Below are 19,689 nucleotides of genomic sequence, written 5' to 3' on the forward strand. Positions count from 1 at the left end.
AAGATCATTGGTCCCCCATCCCTCTACCGCCTCATCCCCAATCTAAGTGAGCTCAGGTATTATCTGCTGACATCGCAGCCAGCTCTGCATCCTAAAGCTGGATTTACTGCATTTGCAGAATACACACACTAAGGGCAGGAAGCCAGCATCCCATAATCCCACATTTTTAATTAATCCCCCCATCATGCTGGAATTCACCAGCTGTAGGAGCAAAATGTAAGGTGTTCTTGGCAGGCCTGAGTTCTCTGTAGGTCCGTCCAGGGTCCCCCAGCCAGCAAAGGGAGAAAGAGGTGAATTCTCCCATGGAACCGTCTACACCGATGGGCAAAGCTGCAGGCTGGCACCTGAGGGCTCAGGGCCAGGGTTTTTTGACTGATTATTAGCTAGAAATATGGCAAGCGCTCCCAGGGCAGCACTGAAGGACGAGGAGAGGAGCGTGACAGCAGGGTGGGGACCGACCCAGCTGTGACTCCTGGAGTCTGATCCCAGCTCTTGGAAAGGGCTGGGGTTTAGGAGCTGGGGGCGAGGGGGTGGGGATTGGGAGTCAAGACCCCTGGGTTCTGTTCCCTCTTGTGGGAGGGGAGCAGTGGTTGGAGGAGGGAGTAAGTCAGGACCCCTGGGTTTGATCCCAGCTCTTAGAAGGGAATGGGGCGGGGAGGGGGTTGGGAGTCAGGACTCCTGGGTTCTCTTGCCAGCCCTTGGCAGGGAATAGGGAGGTGCATGCATTGGGCAGGGGGTTGGGAGTCAGGACTCCTGGGTTCTCTTGCCAGCCCTTGGCAGGGAAAGGGGTACAGGGTTGGAATCGGGAGGGATGTGAGGGGGTAGGGGGGCAGGACTCCTGGGTTCTCTCCCCCTCGAAGCAGCTGGCTGGTGCAGGCGGGGGGGCCTTCCCCTGGCCGGGCCCTGTAGTGTCCCTCAGTGCCGGGCGAGGAGGGCCCCCCATCGACTCCAGCGGGGCTGGAGGGAGCCTGCGCCCACCCCCGCACCTCCCAGGGGAACCTCCCGTGGCCGGAACCCCCGAGCTGGCAGGGCGCGTTTCCGGCCGGGCAGGTGTGAGCACGGACGCGAGCGGAAGCGCGCGGCCGGACCGGCCGGGCTGCCCCGCACTAAGATGGCGGCGGCCGGGGCTCGGCGGCGGCGGTCGCTGCGGCTGCTGATGCAGCTCGGCTCGGTGCTGCTCACGCGCTTCCCCTTCTGGAACTGCCTCAGCGCCCTCATGCTCTTCGCGGAGCGGGCCGACGCCCGCAGGTGGGGCGGGGCCGGGGGAGGGGGAGTCCGGCGGGATGGGGGCGGGGCCAGGAGGGATGGGGGCGGAGTTGGGGTGGGGGAGGAGCCAGAAGGGATGGGGAGGGGCAGGGGAGGAGTCAGAAAGGATGGGGGAGGAGCTGTGGGGTGAGGTGGAGTCAGGCTGGATGAGGGAAGGGGAAGGGAAGGAGTCGGGGGTGTGGAGGGGTCAGGAGGGATGGGGGAGGGGCAGGGGAGGAGTCAGGGTGGGGGAGGAGCCAGGAGGGATGGGGGGGGCAGGGGAGGAGTTGGGGGTGTGGAGGGGTCAGAAGGGATGAGGGAGGGGCAGGGGAGGAGTCAGGGGTGGGGGAGGAGCCAGGAGGGATGGGGGAGGGGCAGGGGAGCAGTCAGGGGTGGGGGAGGAGCCAGGAGGGATGGGGGAGGGGCAGGGGAGGAGTTGGGGGTGTGGAGGGGTCAGGAGGGATAGGGGAGGAGTTGGGGTGGGGGAGGAGCCAGAAGGGATGGGGGAGGGGCAGGGCAGCAGTCGGGGGAGGAGTTGGGGGGGTGAGGTGGAGTCAGGAAGGATGGGGGAGAGGCAGGGAAGGAGTCGGGGGTGGGGTGGAGTTAGGAGGGATGGGGGAGGGGCAGGGGAGCGGACAGGAGGGATAGGGGAAGAGTTGGGGTGGGGGAGGAGCCAGAAGGGATGGGGGAGGGGCAGGGGAGCAGTCAGGGGTGGGGAGGAGCCAGGAGGGATGGGGGAGGGGCAGGGGAGCAGTCAGGGGTGGGGAGGAGCCAGGAGGGATGGGGGAGGGGCAGGGGAGGAGTCGGGGGTGTGGAGGGGTCAGGAGGGATAGGGGAGGAGTTGGGGTGGGGGAGGAGCCAGAAGGGATGGGGGAGGGGCAGGGCAGCAGTCGGAGGGTGGGGAGGAGCCAGGAGGATGAGGTGGAGTCAGGAAGGATGGGGAAGAGGCAGGGAAGGAGTCGGGGGTGGGGTGGAGTTAGGAGGGATGGGGGAGGGGCAGGGGAGCGGACAGGAGGGATGGGGGAGGATTTGGGGTGGGGAGGAGCCAGAAGGGATGGGGGAGGGGCAGGGGAACAGCCAGGTGTGGGGAGGAGTCAGAAGGGATTGGGGAGGGGCAGGGGAGGAGTCGGGGGTGAGGTGGAGCCAGGAGGGAGAGGGGCAGGGGAGGAGTCGGGGGTGAGGTGGAGCCAGGAGGGAGAGGGGCAGGGGAGGAGTCGGGGGTGAGGTGGAGCCAGGAGGGAGAGGGGCAGGGGAGGAGTCGGGGGTGAGGAGGAGAAGGGGTGAGATTGGGAGGAGGGGATAGACGTTAGGATTGATGGAGTCAGGATCATGGGTGGGGAGGAGGAGGAGAGGGTTAGGGATGTGGTTGGGAGTGAGGATAGCTGGGGGGGGTGTTGGGATCTTGGGGAAGGGCAGGGTTAAAGGTAGGGTGAGAATTGGTCCCCGGAAGGCCAGCAGCTGACTGGGCTACATACTGTTCCTAGGCATGGTCTGGTTAATGGCCTTGCATCTGCTGGTGCTAAAAGAACATCAAGGCTCTACCTTAAGCTCAGGGACTCTAGCTCAGGCTCTACGTCCTCCCTTGCCGTACCTACCTCATGGTGCTTAGCTATTGCTTATGTGAGGGGCTAGACTCTTCCTGGTTAGGGTTGCCAGGTGCCTGGTTTTCTAAAGTTCAGTTACTGGGAGATGGGGGGAAGTGCCTGGTCATTAACCCAGCCCCTGCTTAGCTGGGGGCTGCCTCCTACCTGCCCGCAGGCTCCTTGTTAGCCTGCAGCAGCTCCTGTCCTGGCCCTGGATCAGCAGAGGGAGTCCGGCTGGCCGTGGGGAGAAAGGTGGGGTGGATCCAGCCAGCAAGGAAGGGAGAGGCGTGTGTGATGGGGTGGCCCCTTGGGGGAAGAGGTGGAGAAGGGGGTGGGAACTCGAGGGAAGAGGTGGAGCAGGGGTGGAGCATTAGGGGAAAAAGTCGGGGTAAGGCCCATTACCAGCAATTAGAAAGGTGGCAACCCTATTTGTATTGCAATACCCAGATGCAGCTAATGCTGGAGTGGAAACCCTGTAGCCCTGCATGTGCCTTTGGGGAGTTGGAAGTGGAGCCTTTCTGATGGCACTAGTGTGGTGCTGGAGAGGCACTGTGAATGGCTTTGAGCTTATTTTCATAACACGTTGAACAGCAAGCTGGGATAATTTGAGTGGCCTCCCTTCCATTCATGGTAGACATTAGCGGAGGCAGTGTTGCCTAGTGGATAGATCACTGGACTAGGGCTCAGGAGATGTGAGTTCTGTTCCTGACTCTGCCACTGGCCTGCTGGGTGACCTTGAGTATTTTGCTTATCATTATGACTCATGTTTATTATGGTAGTGCCTATGGGTCAACCAAGATGGGCCTTTATTGCGCTAGGCGCTGTACAAATTCAATAATAGACAGTCCTTGCCCTGGAGAACTTACTATATTTTATTTTTTGGGTGGATTTGCTTCTCCTCTCTGTGCCTCAATTTCCCCCTCTGTAATATGGGGATAATGATACTGATCTCCTTTGGAAAGTGCTTTGAGATCTATGGAAGAAAAGAGCTATAGAAAACCATGGGATTATTAAATTATTGTTAGAGAAGGCTGCAGTTGAGGCATGCTGATGGGGTGACGTGGGGAAACTTGCCTTGCCACTATTTGACCTGTACATACTCCAGGAGAAATAGAGGACCTCCCTGTCCAGGGCTGTCAGTTGGACATTTATTCACAGGCTAATGTGAGAGAGATGGCTCAGGTCTCTAATATCTCCAGCCTGAGAGCAGAGTTCTTCCTAAGGCAGTGCCCAAACACAGTTGGGCACCCTGGGCTCACATGCAGACGGAGGGTTGTGGCTGCTTTGTCCTGTTTACGTGGTATGACTTGATTCCTCAAATATCCTTCCTTGTCTCCCCGTAGGAAACCTGACATCCCCGTCCCTTATCTGTACTTGGACATGGGAGCAGCGGTGTTGTGTGCCAGCTTCATGTCCTTCGGGGTGAAGCGCAGGTGGTTTGCACTGGGAGCTGCTCTTCAGCTGGCCGTCAGCACGTATGCGGCGTATATCGGGGGCTATGTGCACTACGGTGACTGGTTGAAGGTGAGGTGTTCATCGGAATTCCCTGGGTGGCTGATCAGCTAGGGGGCAGCTGCCTCTCGTCTGCTCCCATGCCAGCCTCGCTTAGTAACTCTGGAGTGTTTGGCCTATCTGAAATGAGTGTACAGTCCAGGCCCCCAGGCCCTAACATCTAAGTGAAGCTTTCATCATCATTGAGCCTCCTTGTTGGCTCTTCCAGCAGGGAGGGCAAGGAATTAAGAGACCGTAGACACCAAAGTGCTCCCGCGCTCCTTGAGATCAGGACAGTGTAAGGGGAAGCTTGCCCTGCTCATGCCCGGGTTGCATCTGCTTTGTGAATAGAAGAAGGCTTCAGTCTCCATGTTATTTCAGTGAGAGCAAGAATGATCCCCATCACCCTTTCCTTCCCCTCCACCTCTGCCCCCATTTTGATCCTGCTAGTCCGCTATCTCGTGGCCAAAGCAGCTGCTTCAGTGAGATTGCATAGCGCACCTAATTACAAGCCTACACGCTTTCTTCCTGACCTCAGCTGATGATCAGCTTGTGCCCTGAAACGTGAAGATGAGAGGTCTGTATCCAATGTAATGCCTCTGCAGATGCTGTTTTCATGTATCTAAATGCCTCGTTCTTTTATTTCTTTTAAGTTTATGGGGCTCCTTTTTTTTCCCAGTCACTAACTGATAAACACACTGTGTGATTCCCACTGCAGGTGAGGATGTACTCACGAACCATAGCTATCATTGGTGGGTTCCTGATCTTGGCGAGTGGGGCTGGTGAGATCTATCGTCAGAAGCCACGGAGCAGGTCCCTGCAGTCCACCGGGCAGGTCTTCCTCGGTATCTACCTCATCTGCGTGGTATGTACCCAGCGGGGCAGGAGCTGGCTGGTGCCATGGTGGACTTAGCTCAGAGCTGGCGTCTATGCACAGCTCTGCCATTGCTAGCCAGCATGCATTGGCTTGCATTGGAATCACCAGAGGGGGGGGACTAAGTGGGGTGATCAGAAAGAAACTGGGATTTAGCACTTTGCATGTGGCTGTAGCTGCAGTTGGGAAAGTGTGCGTGTTGGAGCAGCTTGTGTCACAGATGTGGGGAGATCAGACAAGGCCTCTGGCCTCTTTGCTTGTTAGCAGAGGCAATATGGATATTTACAATTTGCACATCTGTTGCTGTTCTTTCTTGTCGGCAAGCCCTTCAGAGCTGGGGGGATTCTCTGTGGGGCTCAGGTGGCCACTTAGGGTGTCCCTTAGACTAAAAGGGGCTGTTGCCAGAGAAACACCCCAGCTGCCATGGTTACTGGCCAGCCCTGACCTGCTTGCTCTGCCTGTGGACTTTTTTGCTACTCCCTACTTTTGTTCATCCAGGTGCAGCGGGGCGCCTTTGGGTGTTACATTGCTTCTAGAATTCTTTGCACTGGCTGCCAACTGCACCTCCTTTGGACACCCCTGCAGCCTACTGCGAAGGATTCTGGGGTGTTTAGAAAGCCACAGACTGGACAGAGACAGAGGCAGTGGATTGGCTCTGTGGGAGGAGCATCAGCTTCCATGATCCCCTAACAGCCCTGCAGGGTGGAGGAGGCAGAGAAATGGAGATAGTATTTTGGCACCAGTTATGCCCTTAGTCTTTGTGGTTTATTGTCTGATTGAGCAGCAGGCATTATTCCTTCCTGCTGAAGCTGTATTAAATCAGAACCCCCAGCATGACAGCAGGGGGCACTGTGCCACTGCCTTTCAGAAGGGCTGTAAAACTGGCATCCTGATCCCATGGTGCTTTGTGCAAAAGTCAGCTATTAACTTTAGTCTCCTGGCCAAATTCCAGCCTGATGATTAAACTATAATGAGATCCAATGGTTAGCAGTTGAAGCTAGATACATTCAGACTAGTAATAAACTGGTAAATCTCGAGTAGATGTTGGGAGGTTATTTTACCTCGGTATTTGGCACTGGTGTGACCACTGCTGGAATCCTGTGTCCAGTTCTGTTGCCCTCAATTCAGGAAGGATGTTGATAAATTGGAGCGGGGTCAGAGAAGAGCCACAAGAAGGATTAAAGGGTTAGAAAACCTGCCTGATGGTGAGAGACTCAAGGAGCTCAGTCTGTTTAGCTTAACAAAGAGAAGATTAAGGGGGTTACTGACCACAGTCTGGAAGTACCTACAAGGGGAACAAACACGATAATGGGCTCTTCAATCTAGCAGACAAAGATCTACAAGAGCCAGTTTCTGGAAGTTGAAGCTGGACAAATTCAGACTGGATATAAGGCATGAATTTTTAACGGTGAGGGTAATTAACCACTGGAACAATTTGCTGAGGGTTGTGGAGAATTCTCCATCGCTAGAAAATTTTTAAATCGAGGTTGGCTGTTTTTCTGAAAGATCCACACTAGTTCAACCATAAGCAGGCTTGAAGCAGGAATTAATTCCGGGAAGTCCTGATATGCTATGCCGGAGCTCGGATTAGATGATCATAATGGTCCCTTTTGGCCTATACTCTATGAATTGCATTGTGCCTCCTTCAGTTACAGTTGGTCTCCTGCACCCCTAAACTGCTGTGTAGTAATTGGGTACATGCAGTTAAGCAGCTGCCATTGCGCACACAATCCCCAAAGCCTTTTGGGATGAAAGGCTGTGGATACATCTACACTGCATTGGGAGATGTGATTGCACTACATGTAGACATCCCTGAGCTAGCTTCAGTAATGATAGCAGTGAAGCTGCAGCAACATAGAATCATAGAACTGGAAGAGACCTCGAGAGGTCATCTAGTCCAGTCCCCTGCACTCAAGGCAGGACTAAGTATTATCTAGACCGTCCCTGACAGGTGTTTGTCCAACCTGCTCTTAAATATCCCCAATGATGGAGATTCCACAACCTCCCTAGGCAATTTATTCCAGTGCTTGACAGTTAGGAAGTTTTTCCTAATATCCAACCTAAACCGCCCTTGCTGTAATTTAAGCCCATTGCTTCTTGTTCTATCCTCAGAGGCTAAGAACAACAATTTTTCTCCCTCCTCCTTGTATGTACTTGAAAACTGTTACCATGTCCCCTCTCAGTCTTCTCCAGACTAAACAAACCAGGTTTTTTCAATCTTCCCTCATAGGTCATGTTTTTTAGACCTTTAATAATTTTTATTGCTCTTTTCTGGACTTTCTCCAATCTCTCCACATCTTTCCTGAAATGTGGCGCCCAGAACTGGACACAATACTCCAGTTGAGGCCTAATCAGCATGGAGTAGAGCAGAATTACTTCTCGTGTCTTGCTTACAACCCTCCTGCTAATACATCCCAGAATGATGTTTGCTTTTTTTGCAACAGTGCTACACTGTTGACTTGTATTTAGCTTGTGATCCACTATGACCCCTAGATCCCTTTCTGTAGTACTCCTGCCTAGGCAGTCATTTCCCATTTTGTATGTGTGAAACTGGGCGGGGAGGGAGTTTGGAGTATGTACCCATGGTCCTGGCCGGGTGAGGCTAGATCAAAGCTAGCTCGTATATATCTAACCGTGCTGCAGTCACACATCCCAATTGTAGTACAGACATATTGAGAGTGTATGAATTTGCTCCTACCCCTTGGCTTACTGTTCCACTGTGTCCTACAGGCCTATTCCCTCCAGCACAGCAAAGAGGATCGTCTGGCTTACCTCAACCACATCCTAGGTGGGGAGATCACCTTGCAGCTACTCTTCATCCTCTATGGGGTGCTGGCCCTGTCATTCCTGTCCGGCTATTACATCAGCACAGCCGCCCAGATCCTCTCAGTGATCCTGCCCCTGGTCATCCTGTTCATTGATGGGAACCTCGGCTACTGGCATGACTCCCGGCGCGTCGAGTTCTGGAACCAGATGAAACTCGTCGGGCAGAACGTTGGTATCTTTGGGGCTATCATCATCTTGGCCACGGATGGTTGAGATAGGACATGTGGGGGCAGATAGGACAGGCTTGGGGAGGGCTCTGCAGTTTGGGGGAGAGGATGGGATTAGGTTTTTTTTTAAAATCACCATTATTTATTCTTTTTTTACTACTTTAAAAAAATTCCTATTTGATTTTTTTCCCATTGACGGGCTAGGGGACTCAGCGGCTGCCTCCTTCTCGAGCATGTTAGTCCTTCATCGCACTTTGACAGATGTTTTAAGCACAGCCCTATAGAACCTCACTCTTTTGGCTCTGTGTAGCAGCAAAGGGGAGGGGTCCTCCCGGACACTGTAGAACAGCTGCCCACAGGGTCAGTGGGCAGTCAGGGTCAGTCAGCTCCATGAGTGGTATGAGGAGCATCATTCCTCTGCTGAAAGGAGGAGTGGATCCTGGAAGCTTTGGAGTCCCACTGGAGAGCCAGATGATTGGTTACTGGAAAGAAGCCAACAATGAACTGAATGGGGGACTTCAAAGCTGCCCTTCATCGTCTTTGGTGAACTCTGCACATTGGTTGCAACGAGTGGGGTGTGTGGGGACCATTGTTTGTGTGTGGTGGGTGGGGAGAACGATAATAATAAGCTAGCTCTTATTTAGCACTTTGCATCAGTAGATCTCAAATCGCTTTACAAAGGAGGTCAGCGTCATTATCCCCATTGTACAGATGGGGAAACCAAGGCACAGAGCGGGGACGTGACTTGCCCAAGATCACCCAGCAGGATAGTGGCCAAGCCAGAGTACCCGTACTCCATTATCAGGGGGTAGCCGTGTTAGTCTGTATCCACAAAAACAAGGAGTCATTACTTACTCCATTACTTAAGCAATTTCATGTGGTTACAAAGAAACTGTGCTCCCTGAAAGGATGCAGTGCTGTGGAGAGGAGCGATTTCAAAGGGGAACAACCCTAAATGCTCTTGAGAGGGAGAAGGAAGCTGCTCCAGAGATGAGAAGGGAATAATTTTGCCTCTCCTCCCGCTCTGTGTGCATACGTCCATGCTGTCTCCAGTCCATCATTGGAGCATGCATGTGAATCCGTTGTGCGTTGGCTTGTCTCCTAGCACAGCCGGATGGAGGGAGGGAGCAGATGGATGCTGCTTTACAGCTGGACAATCTTGCCTGCCAAAGCCTGGGGGAAAGAACAACTTCATAGAGAGGGGAGCTGAGAGAGGTGGGATTTCCAGAGTGCTGGGGTGGAGTGACTGAGTGAGGAAGGGAAGCTTGAAAGGGGAGAAAAGTCCAGTTCCCAACCCCCCATTTCCACATCTTACGACCCTGGTTAGTGATTGTCAGAGTCAGGGGCAGGTTGGGAGATTGTGCTCCATGTTATAAGGTCATATGCTGCCCAGAGACATCTTGTCTTTGCCCCATGAGGGCCTCCTGCCACCAGGTTTGGCTTGTCTTTTGTTGCAAGGCCAGCTGCATGCAGGATCTCTCTAGCTTCAGTGCCCTGCCCGCCTAAGGAGAGCCCTCAAACACGGGCATTGTCTCAACTGCTTAGATCAAGCCTTCCACTTTGACCTGCTGTTGAGTCTTCCTATTTTCTAAACCACTTTCCCTGTCATGTATTTCTGATGATTAAATGAGAAAAGGCTTTTAACTCCATCCCTTGAGTTTTATTTCTTACTGGATGTTGTTTGGCTTTACTCAAGCCAAGCCAAGCCAAGCCAAACCCTGCCTATGGTATTTCTCTGGTCCCCATTACTGTTATCTGAGCACCTCACAAGCTTTACTATGTTCATCCCACAACCCCCTGCTGAGCCATGTCTATTAATCCTATGTTATAGATGGGGAACTGAGACTCAAAGGCCTAAAGTAACCCTGAGTGTCCATGGCTGTGCAGGTAACAGACCCTGAGTCTTCTGAATCCAGGCTTGTGCCCTAACTACTGGGCCATTCTTCATGTCTTCCCCCGAATCACAGGCATGTGAACAGAGGAAACGTCAGCTGCTCTTCCGCTCCAGAGCCAGAACGCCAGATCTTACTTAAGCCACCAACTTACTTAAGGTGGCAGGAAAGACATATAGACGAGAATTTTTTAACAAACTTAGGCACCTAAATAAGCAAGCTGACTTTGACAGGTGTCAGGCATCAGTGGAGTACCTAGTACCTCCCAGATACTTATGGATTTGTCCTCCACCACCCCTCTGAGGCACGGCCGTGTTGTTATCCCCATTGTACAAATGGGGAACTGAGAATGAACTGCCTTGCCCAAGATCATGCAAGAAATCTGTGGCAGAGCTGGGAACAGAGCCCAGGTCTTGATTCCTGCTGCCCAGCTCCTCTCCTATCTGAAGAATGTCTCCCATCTTCTGCTTCATAAGTACATTGCTTTTAGCTTGTGCCTAACGAGTTGAAGCTATGGTACCTGTACATTTCCGTTTGGGCTTACTGATGCTCACGTTGGGTAGTGCTGGCATTTTAGGAGTTCATTGCAGGTTCATGGCACTTAACCAGACAGGTTCTCCTTTAACCCTGCCAAAGGTGATGCTAGTGCTTAAACAGATCATCTCATACTTACTGCTGCTTCTCTTGCTCGTTACTGGCTGACTAGCAAGAGTTCACAGTAGATTCATGGCAAATATCTAGCAATTTGACATTTAAATATTTCACTGCCAGGGATGCTGCCCATGGTCAAGTAGGTTTGTGATCTGGGTAGAATTTAAGTGTCCAGGGGACTTAGGAACCTGCTTCATTTTCAAAAGTTGCTTAGGAGCCTAAATCCTCCTGACAATAAGACTTAGATTTCTAAGTCACTTTTTTAAAATGGGCCATAGGCTGCTAAGTCACTTAGGCCCAGATTTGGAAAAGTATTTAGGCATTGCGGTGCTCAGTGAAACCTAATTGATTTAGGAAATGACATCTCATTTTCAAAAGGGATTTAAGCACTTAGGTGCCAAAATCCCATTGACAGTCAATAGGATTTAGGCTCTTAAAATGAGGTTTAGGTTCCTAAATCAGTTAGGTGTCACAATGCTAAGTGCATCAATGCCTAAATACTTTTACAAATATGGGCCTTTGTCACTTCATAGAAGATCAGGGTTGGAAGGGACCTCAGGAGATCATCTAGTCCACCCCCCTGCTCAAAGCAGGACCAATCCTCAACTAAATCAATTGTCAACTTCTGACAATTTTACCCCCTGTTTATATGTGGGGTTTTCAAAGAGGCTAGAGGCATTAGCTGGAATTTCACTGGTGGTTTGGTGTCTGCGTCCCTTTGGCCGCTCTGAAGTTCCCAGCTGACATCTGTCAATCAATTTTGGTGCCCAGTAGCCTTAGGTACTGGTTAAGGAGAAAGCAGTAAGACCCTAACATCACACTAAAGAAAGGCGAGACACCTTAAAAAGAAGACAAAAATCACATTAAAAGTTGATGCTTTCCAGCTACTCTTGTTGTCTGTTTTCTGCTGTACACATTGTATGTAAAACTCCACACCCAGGCTGTTGGCTCCTATAAATACAAGCTTGTGTGTGACTCCTACTTGCTGTTCCACAGGATTGTAAGGAAAAATGTTGCTGCTCTTTTTACACGTTCATTAATGGAGCCTTGTCGGTCCCATTTTATAGGTCGGGAAGGTGAGACACAGAGAGGGGAAGTGACTTTGCCAAGGTCCCACAGTGAGTCAGTGGCAGAGATGAGACTTGAACCCAAGAGTCCTGATCCCCTTGCTCTAACTTCTCTTGGCAACAGTCTGCACACACAGGCTTCACTAGCACTTATTAGGGAAAAGCTGGGTGCTGAATTGGCCAAGAGGGTTCTTCGTGCCAATTATTTCTCTGGGAAGGTGCATGCAGCTCCATGCATGGCTGGCCATTCTGAGCTGTTTCTTCTTATCCAGTCTTGATGTACAAAAGCCTGACTCCTCCCAAGCCCGACTTGCTCCGCACTTACTCTGACCTAGTAAGATTGCCCTAGGGTTTGCAAAATGAGTCTGGAATGGATTTTGCGTGGTTCACCAGCTCGTAGGAATCCCGGATGTCGGACAGTCCAAACCAGAAGAAGATCCACTGGTGGTTGGTAAAGCTTCCATCACTGTGCTTAAAATACCTGACGGGAACAAAACAAATGCTTAGTCCCAGAGCAGTATCTGTATCCCATAGAGCAACAGGAGTGTCCGTTGATACAATTACAGGGATAATACTGGGTCAGACTTGCCGCCCACTGTATCTAGCTGGGCACTCAGAGTATCCGAGTCCCTCCTAGACGTCCGTGATTGTATCCCTGCAGCCCCTCCGTAGGTAGCATAGTAGTGGTAATTCTGTTTTCCAGATGGGGAGGTCCAGAGTGAGTGGGAGGAGGGTACAGGTCAGCGTTAAGGGGCATTGGCAAGGTGGCGTGGGAAACCTAGGCCTGGTTTAGTAGGGGGTGCTGTGCTTCAGAGTACAGCTGCACCAGTGGAGCAGTGGAGGGCCCAGCCCTGGTGTAGCAGGGGCATTGCAGTCAGGAGTGAGAGGCACTGCCAGAGCTGGGTGTGTGGGGAGTAGAGCCGCAGGTAAGGGCAAGAGGCATTGGCAGAGCTGTATGCTGGGAAGCCCAGGGCTGGAATAGCAGGGGGCTGCAGGGCAGGGTTGTGGGGTATTGACAGAGCTGGGTGTGCGGATCCCAGGGCTCGAATAGCAGGGGGCTGCAGGGCAGGGTTGTGGGGCACTGGAAGAGCTGTATGCTGGGAAGCCCAGGGCTGGCATAGCAGGAGAATCATTAGTGTGTTTAAAACTTGAGCCCAGAACAGATGTGCATCTGTGTCAGCGTCCATCAGGAGGGTGGCATTCCCAATGGAAATACTGCTCTGCTCAGGTCCCCTTTCCACCTACCAGGGGTTAATGGGGTTGGTGACGCGAGACCTCCAGAAGAGGGTCCTGAGGTCCTGCCGTATGCACTCCCACAGCATCTGGCCAGAGCCTTGGCTTTTCTTGGTGGAGCTGACCACAAACTTGTCCAAGTACGGCATGCCGCCCAGGACGGGTTCCTTCGTGATGATGGCTGCTGCGTTGTAGCTGGGTGACAAAGGGCAGGCTGAGCAGGCCTGGGAGTGGCACAAACAAACTGCGTAGCAGGGAAGGCTTCCAAGAGGAAGGGAGGAGATTTTGCACCTTCTGTTCTCCCTCCCTCGCTCCTCTGGGCCCACGCAGCTGCGACTAGGGCACTTGCAGTAGCTCTCAGCCACTACAGGAAATAACCACTTTGTGCCTGGCTTTCGAATGGCCCCAAGGTTCAGAGGCTCTGGGGTTTGGGTCTGTACTCTACAACAGGAACCAGCTGGGAAGGCTGTTACTTGTCTTTCATAGGCCCATCTCATGCTGCATGAGAAGGTACAGGCCCTAGCTGGCCCCGTGGTGTGAGGTGCTGCACGTAGGGAGAGACGATCCCTGCCCCAAGAGTTTCCTGTCTAAACAGATCAGGCAGAGAAAGGGGGGCAGGGAAGGTTTTCAGACCTCTGGGATACAAGACAATCCCCAGAACTAACGGCCCTCAGCCAGACGCTAGGGCCACTCTGCACCCCAGGGGCTGCCCCTAGAAGTGGCTGATTAGGGATCTCTCCCCTTCTTAAATAGTCCGCTGCCTGCCTGCTCCTAGAGCTCCTGGGCCCAGCACAGACGCGCAGGGGGCCTCCTTACCCCTCTGAGAAGTAGATCGAGTGCAGCCTGGGCCGTATGGAAGCCAGATAGTCCCCTCGGAGGGTCTTCCCGAAGGACGTGTTGATCAAGGAGACCAGGTGCTGCTGGTCCAGCTCCTCCAGCCTCTCGGCCCGCAGCATACGCTCGGCGTTCCTGAACAGGGTCCCCGAGCCTGGAGCCAAAGGGAAGAGCAAGGGCGTTGCTCATTCGGACGGTCTCCCGCAGAGCAGCGGTACTCTGATCCCTGCGCCACTCGCCAGCCGAGCTCAGCTCCCCCATCCCGCCCGCCCGCTCCAAGATAGCCAGGCAGGGCTGAGCCCGTCGGGGCAGGAGCCGGGGCAGGCCCTGGCGGCCACACGCACCTTTGTTGCTGAAGATCTCGGAGAGCAGCGTGCCGGCAGAGGTGATGACGGCGGAAGCCTCGTAGGGCAAGCGGCTCAGCAGGTCGACGATCAGCCTGACCTGCTGCTGCTCCTTGTGGCCCACCCACTGGGCTTTGGTCATTAGGTCCAGGTCGGCAGGCAGGTTCACGTTCCCCAGCACCTGCACAGCCAGGAGGGGGCTCAGCAAGGAGATGGGCGATGGCTCCATGGGTTAGGCCCTCCTGGCCCGTCCCCTGCTCCAGGCCAGTTGCCTCCAGGAAGGCCTGGAATGGGCCCAGCCCAGCTGCTGAACCCAAGTGGAGGACACTTAACGCAGGCATGGGGCGTGGTGGGGAAGGTTGGCTCTCACTCTGCCGTGGTCAGCCCAGTAGAGGGGTGCAGTGCAGGGGGCTGCTTTGACCGTCTCCCAGCTGATGGGCAAATCCCAGCAGCAGCCTTAGGCCTCTGTGGGCCCCCTAAGGTCCCTCTTCATGTGTATGTGCCTGCCCTCCAGCCTCTCCCCATTTGTGTACCATGCTCCTCAGCTTCGTCTCCTGGCTTCCCGGTCCTTGCAGGGGAGGGGGTTACCAGGAGCTGGGGAGGGGTGAAGGGAAGGCGGCCAGGAGGGGGGCAGGGGCAGCAGGCAGGAGGATGTCGGTGTGTGGCAGTGTATCTTGGAAGCAGGAGACCGGAAGGGGCAGGATGGGAACCCATGGCCGAGCAGCAGAGGGTGCATGAGCTGGCATCTCCTGTGCCAGGCCCTGCGCTGCCCTTACCCACCTTCTGCACCGAGTTCCTGATCCCCCCGGTCATGTTCAGGAAGATGATCTTAGTGGGCAGCAGTGCCCTGGAGACGGCGGCGGTGACCTCGACGGAGTCCAGCAGCAGGCACTGGCGGCTGCGGGTCTCCCCGACGGGGCAGATGATGGGGATGTTCCCCATCTCCAGACACCACTGCAGCAGGTCGCTGTCCACGGAGATCCCGCTGGGAGCAGAGAGAGAGGTGTTAATGGGGGCCAGCGGTCAGGCACGGAGAGCCAGGACTGCAGGCTCAGCGGCTGACCTGGAGTGGGCGGCCATCTGCTCCGCTCCTAGGATGGCGCCGGCCCCGAAGAAGGGCATCGTCGCAGCGGAGTTCTGGCGCAGGGCGTCCGTCAGGGCCTTGCAGTTCTGGGTCAGCAGCGCCTTGGTATCCCGGAAGGTGAGGGTGTCGCTCAGGGAGCTCCGGGACGGCAGCCCCAGCACCAGCAGGGGCTTCATGTCCATGCGCTGCAGGAAGGCCAAGCTGAAGGCCAGGCTGGTCACGGTCTCCTTGCAGCGGGAGACGGCTTCGTCCACCTGCCCAGGGGAGAACAAGGGAGCCGAGTGTCAGGGCCCCGGGGAGGCTGGGCGGTGGGCTGCCCTGGGCCCCGAGCACCTTGGGGTGGACGCTGCCGGATGGGCAGCCCTGGCTCCGCGTTAGCCCGTGGCAGAGCCGCTCCTATTGCAACTGCGAGCACCTGCCGGCGTTGGGTGGCTGTGAGCTTGGGCCTGGCAGGGCCAGTGCAGAGCCCTGGGGTGGAGGGCGATGTGGCTGGGGAGATTGGGGCCCTGCTGCAGCCCGAAATTCCCCTCCCTGCCTCCCCTAATAGACTGTTCTCTCCCCTCCCCCACTACAGCTATCACCCATCCCCTCCCCACTACAACTATTATCCTCCCCTCCCAGCCCCTCCCCACTACAGCTGTTACCCCTCCCCTCCCCGCCCCCTTCCCACAACAGCTATCACCTCCTCCCCTCCCCCATCAACCCATTCCCTCCCCTCCTCCTATCAATCCCTGTAAGGCTTGGTGCCCTTTGTCCCAAGCAGAGATGGTTATCAGCAGCCCTTATCTGGACCCTTGCTATCAGGCACAGTTGGGCTGAATGTTTCCGAGGACTTGTGCCCTCTCCCTGGCCAATGCTTGGCTAAAGACAGCTGCCGCCCCCCCAGATGTGTGTGGGGTGGGAAGGGAGGAAGTGGCGGGAGCACCAGCAGAGGTAGCACCCTGGGCACTGCTGTACTGGCTGGGCCGTTACCCCTCTGACCCCGCGTGCCAGTCAGCCAGCTCAGACCATCAGTCCCTACAGCCCAGTGTGCTCCCTCCTGTGATGCCGGAGCAGACAAAGGGGCCCATCTGGGCTGGCGCCTGCAGACGGGGCCACGCTCAGAGCCCCCTGGCCATGCTGCCATGTACTACGTAGGAGCCGGGGGGTCATGCCGGCTGCTTCCTGGGAGTTGAGCGGGGCAAACCCCCGACCCTGCTCCCCGGCAGGAGCTGAGAGCCAGATTAAATGGTCTGATAGACCAGATGTGGCCCATGGGCCACAGCTTGCCCACCCCTGCTCTATAATATCCTGAGGCAGTGAGTCCCACAGGTTAATCCCATGTTGCTTCCAACTCTATTTCCTTGCCTCTCATTTGACTTGGCTGCCTTTTTAATCCTGGCTGCCCTTTTTAGTTAGCCCTGCAGCTCCGCCCTATGTGTCCCTCCAAGCCTCCCATGTCCCCTCTCTGCAGCGCCATCCCCAGCATCTCCCAGCTGTCCACCCCGCTGCCCCCTCTCTGCACCCCCCTTTGGGGCCATACACGTCCCCTGCTTGCCCCACAGGGTCCGATGCCTGCCCCCCACTCTGCATCCCCCTATCCTCCTGGGCCGTGCTCATCCCACCCAGCTGTGGGTCCAGTGCCCCCAGCTGTGCCTGCCCTCCCCATAGCCGTCCTGCCCAGCTGTGGGTCCAGTGCCCCTGGCTCTGCCCCCGCCATGGCCGTCCCACCCAGCTGTGGGTCCGGCGCTCCTGGCTCTGCCCCCCCATGCCCGTCCCGCCCAGCTGTGGGTCCAGTGCCCCTGGCTCTGCCCCCGCCCATGGCTGTCCCGCCCAGCTGTGGGTCCAGTGCCCCCGGCTCTGCCCCCCCCATGGCTGTCCCACCCAACTGTGGGTCCGGCACCCCTGCCTCTACCCCCCCTCATGGCTGTCCCGCCCAGCTGTGGGTCCGGCACCCCTGGCTCTGCCCCCCCCATGGCTGTCCCGCCCAGCTGTGGGTCCGGCACCCCTGGCTCTACCCCCCCCATGCCCCTCCCGCCCAGCTGTGGGTCCGGCACCCCCGGCTCTGCCCCCCCCCATGGCTGTCCCACCCAGCTGTGGGTCCGGCACCCCCGGCTCTGCCCCCCCCCATGCCCATCCCGCCCAGCTGTGGGTCCGGCACCCCTGGCTCTGCCCCCCCATGGCTGTCCCGCCCAGCTGTGGGTCCGGCACCCCTGGCTCTACCCCCCCCATGCCCATCCCGCCCAGCTGTGGGTCCGGCACCCCTGGCTCTGCCCCCCCCATGGCTGTCCCGCCCAGCTGTGGGTCCGGCACCCCTGGCTCTACCCCCCCCCATGCCCATCCCGCCCAGCTGTGGGTCCGGCACCCCCTGCTCTGCCCCCCCCCATGGCTGTCCCGCCCAGCTGTGGGTCCGGCACCCCCGGCTCTGCCCCCCCCCACGCCCGTCCCGCCCAGCTGTGGGTCCGGCACCCCCGGCTCTGCCCCCCCCACGCCCGTCCCGCCCAGCTGTGGGTCCGGCACCCCCGGCTCTGCCCCCCCCCATGGCTGTCCCGCCCAGCTGTGGGTCCGGCACCCCTGGCTCTACCCCCCCCATGCCCATCCCGCCCAGCTGTGGGTCCGGCACCCCCGGCTCTGCCCCCCCCCATGGCTGTCCCGCCCAGCTGTGGGTCCAGTGCCCCCGGCTCTGCCCCCCCCCATGCCCATCCCGCCCAGCTGTGGGTCCGGCACCCCTGGCTCTGCCCCCCCATGGCTGTCCCGCCCAGCTGTGGGTCCGGCACCCCTGGCTCTACCCCCCCCCATGCCCATCCCGCCCAGCTGTGGGTCCGGCACCCCTGGCTCTGCCCCCCCCATGGCTGTCCCGCCCAGCTGTGGGTCCGGCACCCCTGGCTCTACCCCCCCCATGCCCATCCCGCCCAGCTGTGGGTCCGGCACCCCTGGCTCTGCCCCCCCATGGCTGTCCCGCCCAGCTGTGGGTCCGGCACCCCTGGCTCTACCCCCCCCATGCCCATCCCGCCCAGCTGTGGGTCCGGCACCCCTGGCTCTGCCCCCCCCATGGCTGTCCCGCCCAGCTGTGGGTCCGGCACCCCTGGCTCTACCCCCCCCATGCCCATCCCGCCCAGCTGTGGGTCCGGCACCCCCTGCTCTGCCCCCCCCCATGGCTGTCCCGCCCAGCTGTGGGTCCGGCACCCCCGGCTCTGCCCCCCCCACGCCCGTCCCGCCCAGCTGTGGGTCCGGCACCCCCGGCTCTGCCCCCCCCACGCCCGTCCCGCCCAGCTGTGGGTCCGGCACCCCCGGCTCTGCCCCCCCCCATGGCTGTCCCGCCCAGCTGTGGGTCCGGCACCCCTGGCTCTACCCCCCCCATGCCCATCCCGCCCAGCTGTGGGTCCGGCACCCCCGGCTCTGCCCCCCCCCCCATGGCTGTCCCGCCCAGCTGTGTGTCCAGTGCCCCCGGCTCTGCCCCCCCCCATGGCTGTCCCACCCAGCTGTGGGTCCGGCACCCCCGGCTCTGCCCCCCCCACGCCCGTCCCGCCCAGCTGTGGGTCCGGCACCCCCGGCTCTGCCCCCCCCACGCCCGTCCCGCCCAGCTGTGGGTCCGGCACCCCCGGCTCTGCCCCCCCACGCCCCTCCCTCCCAGCTGTGGCTCCGGCGCCCCCCTCACCTCGATGACGGCGAAGGGGCGGCCGCCGGCCTGGCCGAGCGCCTGGAACTTGGCCAGCCAGTGGCCCGCCTCGCCGGGGCCGCCGCCGCACTCCTGGAGAAAGGCCTGGATGTCCCGCCGCACCACGGGGGCGGGCACCGCCCCGGCCCCGGCCAGCTCCAGCCGGGCGCCCGCCAGCCCCCCGGGGCTCTCCCGCCGCCGGCCGCCCAGGCGCGGGGGGCCGCGGCCGCTCAGCCCCCGCGGGACGGGCGCGCAGAGCAGGCGGCCGGCCGAGGCCGCCGCGGAGCCGGCGCCGAGCGAGCCCATGGCGGTGCGGCGGGCAGGCTGCAGTGGGGCCAGCCCCGGGCCAGGGCGACACCCTGGGGCCTCCCCCCGGTCCCCGCCCCCTGACTCCGGGCCCCTCCAGGCAAATCAGCGGCCGGCTCCCGCGGTGCCTCCCCGCCCGGGCCCTGGCCCCTGCCCGCCACGGGGCTGTGCAAACAGCGGCTTGTGCAAGCCCAGTGCGTGCTGCGGGGGGCCGGGCCGGGCCGGGCCGGGAGCCAGGGCCAGGTGCTCCGCGGGTTGGGACGTCCCGCTCCCTGCAGGGATCAGAGCCTCCCCCTGCTCCTCCTGGGGCGTGGGCCAGCTCCCACCTGCCAAGGCTGGCCGGGCGCTTTCCCTGCTTCTGCCCCCGGCTGGGCTGCTGTGCCATCCTCGCCCAGGCCGGCACTGGCTGCCCGACCTGAGACTAATCCTGGGGCCAGCTTGGCAGAGGGGGCCCG

At 58.1% G+C, this 19,689-nt stretch overlaps 2 protein-coding genes across 2 annotated transcripts; one reads left to right on the forward strand and one right to left on the reverse strand.

The window, feature by feature from the left end:
* The first annotated feature begins 1,060 nt into the window (after positions 1–1,060).
* Positions 1,061–9,835, forward strand: TMEM101 (transmembrane protein 101). The gene is made up of 4 exons (XM_038385953.2): positions 1,061–1,248; positions 4,172–4,352; positions 5,038–5,184; positions 7,924–9,835. Exons 1-4 carry the CDS (start codon positions 1,112–1,114, stop codon positions 8,230–8,232), a joined length of 774 nt encoding a protein of 257 aa, XP_038241881.1. The 5' UTR covers positions 1,061–1,111; the 3' UTR covers positions 8,233–9,835.
* Positions 9,836–11,603: 1,768 nt separating this feature from the next.
* On the reverse strand, positions 11,604–19,266 carry NAGS (N-acetylglutamate synthase). Its single transcript, XM_038385954.2, has 7 exons — positions 18,929–19,266; positions 15,271–15,545; positions 14,988–15,192; positions 14,208–14,388; positions 13,846–14,017; positions 13,042–13,224; positions 11,604–12,277 (listed from the first exon to the last, which is right to left on the reverse strand). Exons 1-7 carry the CDS (start codon positions 19,232–19,234, stop codon positions 12,142–12,144), a joined length of 1,458 nt encoding a protein of 485 aa, XP_038241882.2. The 5' UTR covers positions 19,235–19,266; the 3' UTR covers positions 11,604–12,141.
* Positions 19,267–19,689: the final 423 nt, after the last annotated feature.

This window comes from Dermochelys coriacea, chromosome 27 (assembly GCF_009764565.3).
Source record: "Dermochelys coriacea isolate rDerCor1 chromosome 27, rDerCor1.pri.v4, whole genome shotgun sequence".
Lineage (NCBI taxonomy): Eukaryota > Metazoa > Chordata > Testudines > Dermochelyidae > Dermochelys > Dermochelys coriacea.

Excerpts from the sequence above, each read along its gene's own strand:
- TMEM101 (XM_038385953.2), top strand. The coding sequence starts at position 1,112 with ATGGCGGCGGCCGGGGCTCGGCGGCGGCGGTCGCTGCGGCTGCTGATG. Across the intron at positions 1,249-4,171 it reads GAGCGGGCCGACGCCCGCAG|GAAACCTGACATCCCCGTCC; the intron begins GTGGGGCGGGGC and ends GTCTCCCCGTAG. Across the intron at positions 4,353-5,037 it reads ACTACGGTGACTGGTTGAAG|GTGAGGATGTACTCACGAAC; the intron begins GTGAGGTGTTCA and ends TTCCCACTGCAG.
- NAGS (XM_038385954.2), bottom strand. The coding sequence starts at position 19,234 with ATGGGCTCGCTCGGCGCCGGCTCCGCGGCGGCCTCGGCCGGCCGCCTG. Across the intron at positions 14,389-14,987 it reads TCAGGAACTCGGTGCAGAAG|GTGCTGGGGAACGTGAACCT; the intron begins GTGGGTAAGGGC and ends CTGGCTGTGCAG. Across the intron at positions 12,278-13,041 it reads ACCAACCCCATTAACCCCTG|GTATTTTAAGCACAGTGATG; the intron begins GTAGGTGGAAAG and ends TGTTCCCGTCAG.